The sequence below is a fragment of the Cherax quadricarinatus genome, chromosome 27, assembly GCF_038502225.1.
Source record: "Cherax quadricarinatus isolate ZL_2023a chromosome 27, ASM3850222v1, whole genome shotgun sequence".
Lineage (NCBI taxonomy): Eukaryota > Metazoa > Arthropoda > Malacostraca > Decapoda > Parastacidae > Cherax > Cherax quadricarinatus.
Genome location: NC_091318.1, coordinates 12,264,954 through 12,272,838, shown reverse-complemented (window position 1 = coordinate 12,272,838; position 7,885 = coordinate 12,264,954). Strand labels below are relative to the sequence as shown.

The 7,885-nt window shown below is 39.5% G+C and overlaps 1 protein-coding gene across 2 annotated transcripts in view; it reads right to left on the bottom strand.

Annotated features, from left to right (window-relative positions):
• Nucleotides 1-898: 898 nt before the first annotated feature.
• LOC128691100 (zinc finger protein ZFP2) overlaps nt 899-7,885 on the bottom strand; it is a 30,192-nt gene continuing 23,205 nt past the window's right edge. The window contains exon 2 of one of the 2 annotated variants that reach the window (XM_070089010.1): nt 899-2,697. In XM_070089010.1, the coding sequence (XP_069945111.1) occupies nt 958-2,697 (1,740 nt within the window). In that variant the 3' untranslated portion in view covers nt 899-957. Of the gene's footprint in view, nt 2,867-7,885 lie in introns of those variants that run through there. The other variant, XM_070089011.1, reaches the window with a different exon arrangement.

Genomic DNA, 7,885 nt, shown 5'->3' with positions numbered 1-7,885 from the left:
TACTAAGAGGCTTATTGGAGGTGATGAGAGACTTCAAGACATAAAAGAGAATGCCAAGAAGTTTAACTATCACACACATGAACAGGAGTACTATTCAGGGGGATGACAGGGTGTCATGAAGGTTATCAAATTCGTTTTAGCAATAAAAAATTTCAAACCACTTGAAAGTAACAATGTTAGAATTACTGACAACATGTAAGGTAAAAGGACATACGAGCACCTAATAATGCATTTTATTATGGCTATGTTTCACTCTTCAGAAGAGCAAAATGGAGCTGTAATCAAATGTCTCTTAAGTTGCACATGTGTTCTTGTATCTAACATGTGAAGCAGCCCAGTCAGCAGTATGATCAATAGCATACTGAAGAATGGTCACAAGCTGACACTGTCTGGGTTTGCACAAGAGATGGCAAAATCATCAACATTTATGGATAATAGATACTTATTGTTTCATGCAAAGAATAAGCATTAAAAAACACTAGATATAAATGCAATGGTCCCTAATTTGATTAAATGAATACATTATTCTATAGTACATATGCAAATTTCATGCTTAACTATGAAGCAATCCAAGCACTTGACTACTGCTATATCCCCCTCACATTTATTTATAAATTAAGGGGGTGCACTAAACTTGTGGGAGTCATCCAGTGCCTGGAAAATTGGAGGTAATCAGCCTCAATCCAAGGGAGGGGAGAAGGACAAGTCCACTACTTTAAATCTCACCATGAGGAAAGAAACAAAGTTCATTGAAAATAACACTCGCATGCCTAGATTCAAAGCCAAGCAATAAATAAAACATTTTAAATACGGTTCACTACAGTACTGTATCTTTCAACAGCAGCCGCTTGCCTTCGCTCTTAATGGGAATAGTTGATGTAATAATAAATAAACAAAATACAGTATATAAAATTTTTTATTTGTTACAATTGAGAAATCTAGCTCTAACACATGAGACTACTCCATAAGTTCTACATATATAACCTGAATGTCACCCTGGTCATGTTGCAGGTCATTTGAATGACTTTTAATCAAATTATGTGGGAATGCATGCATCATGTGCAATGATGAATCCTCCTTCATTACATGGACTACATGCCCATCTTCACCAACCTCTGTTACAAGCTGGGAAGCATTATCACCATCACCTGTTACTACTTGCACATTAACATTCTCATCAATGGCTTGACTGGGAATAACTACTAAGTGATCATTTGTAGTTTGGAGAGAATCTGGCACAGCTGTACGAATGTACCGCCGAGTGCGATGGTGAAGACCATGAGCACGTGCCAAGTGTGTTGTCAATTCTGAAGGACGACTAAAAGCAGCTTCACAGGAGGTACAGCCATGCGGACGCTCTCCCGTATGTGTCCTTCGATGATAAGTCAAGTCACCAGCCTTAAAATATGCCCGACTGCAAAACTCACACTTGTATTGCCGTTCATTCTGGTGGGCAGCAGTGTGACGTAAGAGTTCATGTCGTGTGATATACGCTTTACTACAAATGTGACAAACAAAACGTGCATAGTGCTCACGCAAATGATGTCTCTTTACATGCTCAGAAAGCTTTCCTTGATTGAAAAATGCTTGGCCACAAAATGAACAGTCACTTTTATGTTCTCGGGTATGCTTTTCATTTATATGTGAAGCAATTAAATACTTGCTCATCTGCTTCCCACAGTGAACACATTCTACCAATTCAGCATGGCGAGCTGCCTTGTGCTGGCTTAGTTCTCGACCAGAATGAAATTTTTCTCGACATTTGGTACATCGCACATTACGTGCCAAACCAAATTTGTCTGGATGATGAACAAGAACATGTGTAAAGAGAGAATTAATGGATTTTGCTACACGAGAGCAATGATGACACTTGAACGAAGCAGTATCAACATGAACAACATCACAATGACTTCGCAAGTGATGAAATTTTGCAAACTGCTGCTCACATAAGGGGCACTGTATTGCTCCCGTGGTATGTGTCTCTGTATGATCCAGTAATCCACCACTAGACTGAAATCTTGAAAAACATACTTCACACTGGAAACTTGGTCGTTCTCCATGCACCCGCTGTAAATGACGTTTTAAAGCAATTGCTGACTTCAGCTTTTTCTGACACTGACTACACCATAGTTGACTTTGTTCTTCCTCAAGAGCCCCAACTGTATTCTGTAAAGAATTAGTTACTCCTATTTTATCAATCTCATCTTCTGCAGAGAGCAAAGCAGCCTCTGCCTGGTGAGTTTCCATATGGGTGCAATAATCTATGGGAGAGGAGACTGAATGCCGGCATACAACACACACAAATACAGATGGGATTTCAGAGTGTATGTCTTCTAAGTGCTTCTTAAATGCAGAAGCATCAGGAAATGCAGAGGAGCATGTAGGACAGAGTAGTGTTGGTCCATGAACACGCAGCACATGGCTACCAAGCTGACGGTAGGTTCGAAAGCGTGCATCACAGAGTGCACAGGGACGAATTAATGTCTCGGGATGATATTCGGCAACGTGCCGTTCAACATCTCTGAAGGGTATAACACCACAGAGGTCACAAGGTCTGTAGCTAGCTGGGCGACGACGTCGGAGACGAGACCCTCCAGCAGGGCAGAACACATTGATGGCACTACCAGATGCACCCTCAGGCCACTCTCTAGCAGGAGTGTTTGCAGCTAAGCCGATGCTGACCACATCCGCGCTCTCCTGCAACATACATACTACCTCACTGCCATGACACACATACACACACACACACACACACACACACACACACACACACACACTAGCTGATCACATACAGCATGTCCTTTAATTCTTATTTTATTTTACAAGTGCTGTACGGTATATACAGTACATCATTTACCTGGCAATCATTTAACTGGCATTTAACATCGTATTTTTTTTTATACACAGCACCTAAACAAATAATATACAGGGTTAATAGGAACTATAAAAAATTATCAGGCGCTTCTGAAAATCTAGTATTATCTCCTCCTGATAGTGCCAGATAATCAATGATCTACTATACATAGAAAAACAAACACTTTTCTACCAAGAAAAGCTATTTAAATTGTCAACTATTATACAAAATTCTGTGGGCAATAAAATTACACTCATAATTAAGCACTGTTCTTTAAGTTTAAATGTTAAATGTGTAGCTGGAAATGTTGAAAATGACGACTGCTTAAAGAGCATACATACTGTAAATGAAAAATACAGATGTCCCTGGCTTTACAGTCAATGCATTCCAAACCCAAGGCAACTGTACTAAACCTAGGTTATCAACACTCGATTCCAATTAATAATATTCAATACTTTTGCGGGCTGCATTGATTACATACGGTGAATGTATACTGCACACACCAAATTACAGAAATAAGACGTCCCAAATTAACATAAAGGGAACCAGTAGAAAACGAGGGAAACCTATACCGGCAAGTTTGATTATGGAGACAGAGTACATAATACCTCAAGAAATTTAATCTTGCTAGACTTGAGTTGGAAATGAAAAACATTTTGTTCCCACTAACTGCACCCAATATGGAGGGCCTAACACTCAATTACATTATAAAGCACTAATACTGTACTTCCATGTGGTATCTCTGCAGTATCACCTTCCGTACTAGCTTTCATTCTTATTAAGTGATCACTGCTAGCTGTATTTATGTAACTGCTGAACATGTTGGTAATTGAAAGTGTTAATGAAAGAAAAAAAATTATGTATAATTTATGACGTAGTGAAGACAGAGGCCACAGGCAACTTTTCTGGCCAGTAGGAGCAACATCAACTATACACACTTCTGTACTAACAAGGACAAGGAGAAAAGAAGACTATTTACCCTATTTCAAACAAGAATGTGTGCAATGAAACTACTGTATGACATTGCAAGTACAGTGGAACCTCGGTTTTCGTCATTAACCCTTTCAGGGTTTCCGACATACTAGTACGACTTACGCACCAGGGTTTTTAACGTACTAGTAAACCTAAATTCTAGCACCCTCAAATCTAGTGAAAGCTGGTAGGCCTACATATGAAAGAATGGGTCTATGTGGTCAGTGTGCACAGTATAAAAAAAATCCTGCAGCACACAGTGCATAATGAGAAAAAAAAAAACTTTGACAGTGTTTTTGGTTTAAAACAGCGGCTTTGCATTGTATTTTCGTATGGTATTTATAATGGTATTCTAGTTTTCCTGGTCTCATTTTATAGAATGGAAGACATATTACAGAAATTGAGACGATTTTGATTGGTTTTACAATGAAAAGTACCTTGAAATTGAGCTCAAAAGTAGCAGAAATCTTTGATTTTTGCCAAAGTTCAAAAGTAAACAAATCATGCTACACATCCAATACACATCAACTGGCGAGTATGTTCTTTCACAAGTGCGCTGATATTATTTATACCATTTCTACACTAATGCAGTAGTCTGCATAACAGTAAATCTTCTATTTTTTGCTAGAATAAAAATTCAAAGTGGAAAGCAAAAGAATGTAAGAGGGGCCTGGGGATTTGACTAATGAACAGAGGAAATGTTATTTTAGTGCCAGGAATGTCTTTCTTGTTTATTCTGGACCCTATTTGGAAATTGGCATCTTTTGAAATTTGTGTGAAATTGGCAAAATTGCTAAATTCTGACCACTATATTGTATAGTTGAAATCGGTAAATGGGTGGTTTCTTGTACTCATTCGATAGAAAAAATGGAGTTCTAGAGAAATAGTTATGATTTTTGTCAACTAGTACACTGGAATTGGCCGAAAATAGGGCTCAAAGTGGGCAAAATTGCCGATGCATAAACATCGTCGAGACCGCTAACTTCGCGAGAGCATAATTCCATACGTTTTCAATCAAATTTCATACTTTTGGTGTCATTATGATCAGGAAAAGATTCTCTATCTTTTCATAAGAAAAAATAATTTTTTTTTTTTTTTTGAAAATTCGGCAACCCTGAGAACAAGTCTGGGAGAGGGCCTGTCGACCCTGAAAGGGTTAATTCGTTAAGGAAAGTCTGACGAAAACCAAATTCGACAAAAACTGAAGCAATATTTCCCATAAGAAATAATGTAAGTCCAATTAACCCCTTCAGGGTCCAAGGCCAGTGCTCCAGTGTCCAAGAAATTTTGAAAAAAGAAAAAAAAAAAAAAAAAAAAAAATCTTACAGAATTAAAGAGCATATTTTTGTGAAGGTAATAAGACAAAAAAAAATTCTGATCAGTATTTACCGAGATACAGTGCCGAGAAGTTTGTCCAAAATGACCTGGTGGCGGCAACATCGACGATTTCCACATACGCGCATTACTTTATTTAGCAGTTTTTGTAGTTTTTTCTTTTCTTTTCCAATTTTTTTCTTTTCCTACAAACATTTGGGGCCTGAGAGACCAATACTGCATATAATGTATATATATAAACTCACTGTATTGAACACAATAACTGCACTAAAGAAATTATCATATTATTGTTTACCGCTGTTGTTTATTACAATAAACATGCACAAATCTTGTATAATACTAATGTTCTATCATATATTTACAATCACTGGACATGGTTTTAGAACTGCTGGAGCTTGTGGAACTCCTTGAAACAAGGCACCACTCAAATGCTTGTGTATATCCTGAGGAGTTCGAGGACCTTGTTGTATAGCAGGTGTTGTTACCTGGTACTTCATTATGAGTTGTCTGACAACAGACAAACAAAATTCACCATACGGTGGTCTGTTGCCAGTCTTCATTTGGTACATATTATATGCATTGAGCATTGAAATGTCCATGAGATGGAAGAAAAGTTTCATGTACCACTTGTAACTTTTACGAACACAATCAACAAAGCCAATCTGCATGTCACATTTGTCAACGAAGCGCATGTTTTGTGTATAATTAATCACTGTCACTGGTTTTCGAATACGTTCATTAGTCACTCAATCAGCTTTGCCACTGTCTTGCATTTCATTACGGTGAATGGTTGTCAACAATGTGACATCTCGTTTGTCATGCCACCGTAATGCCATGATGTCATTGGCAGTAAACACCTGCACGTCATCACCACGAGCACCTGCGGTGAGCCTGGGCATATGTTTATGATTAGAACGCACTGTGCCACACACATCTGTCTTGTTCACTCGCAAGAAATCACTCAGTAATGGGCTTGTGTACCAGTTATCGGTATATAATGTATGCCCCTTACCAAGATAAGGTGCCATCATGCTTCTCACTACGTCACCTGAGATACCCAATAACATCTTGGTATCTTTCAATGTTTTACTTCCCGTGTATACAACAATATCCAATACCAGGCCACTGTCACAGTCACAGAGTACAAACAGTTTTATACCAAAGCGTTTCCTCTTGCTCGGAATATACTGCTTGAATGACAGCCTACCTTTGAACAAAATCAAAGACTCGTCAATTACAAGATTCTTGAATGGATAAAAGTATATGCTGAACTTTTGTTTGAGATACATAAAAACATTTCTAATCTTGTATAACCTGTCACTTCTGTCAGGCCTGGTTTTGTCAGAGAAGTGCAACATACGTAACAGTAAGATAAACCTGTTCACTGGGATGATTCCATACTTATTACTGTACCTATTACATACATAGAACACTTAACTCTGATATTAACCCTCCCCTCAAACATCTCCTTGCCAACCTCAACAGAACACATGACCATAACACAAGGCACAGATCACTCTTTAATGTTCCTCGTGTCCATCTCACGCTATGCAAAAACTCAATGCACATAAAAGGCCCTAAAATCTGGAATTCATTACCTGTAAATATAAAAGAAACACTACCTGTTTATAAATTCAAGTCTCTTCTCAAAGATCACTTACTCACCTAAAACCAAATAAATACTGAATAACTGAACCTTATAAATTGTATATCTTAAATGTTTCTCACAATTATATCACATAAATGTTAAACCTAAGACCCAATCTAACTTCATTTTTTAAATACACTACCTAACAGAATACAGTGGACCCCCGCATACCGCACGCATCGCATACCGTACAATCCGCATACCGCTCGCTTTTTTCGCAAAAATTTTGCCTCGCATACCGCCCAAAAACCCGCTCGCCGCTCTTCGTCCGAGACGCGTCCAATGTGCGGCCTCAGCCATGCTCACATGTTCCACCGGTGGCATTGTTTACCAGCCAGCCTCCGCGGTAACATCCAAGCATACAATCGGAACATTTCGTATTATTACAGTGTTTTTGGTGATTTTTTCTGGAAAATAAGTGACCATGGGCCCCAAGAAAGCTTCTAGTGCCAACCCTACAGCAATAAGGGTGAGAATTACTATAGAGATGAAGAAAAAGATCATTGATAAGTATGAAAGTGGAGTGCGTGTCTCCGAGCTGGCCAGGTTGTATAATAAACCCCAATCAACCATCGCTACTATTGGTGGTACAGCTGCTGCTGCTGCTGTACCACCGTCAGCTGCTGCTGCACTGTCAGCTGCTGCTGCACTGTCAGCTCCTGCTGCTGTTGTACCACCGTCAGCTGCTGCTGTAGCACCGTCTGTTGCTGCTGTACCACCGTCAGCTGCTGCTGCTGCTGTAGCATCGTCTGCTGCTGCTGTAGCATCGTCTGTTGCTGCTGTAGCATCGTCTGCTGCTGCTGTAGCATCGTCTGTTGCTGCTGTAGCATCGTCTGCTGCTGCTGTAGCATCGTCTGTTGCTGCTGTAGCATCGTCTGCTGCTGTTGTACCACCGTCAGCTGCTGCTGCTGCTGTAGCACCGTTGTTGGTGTGGCTTATTGAGAATACCAAGAAACAATTAACCCCAGAGGATTTGCCACCCAGGATAACCCAAAAAAGTCAGTGTCATCGAAGACTGTCTAACTTATTTCCATTGGGGTCCTTAATCTTGTCTCCCAGGATGCAACCCACACCAG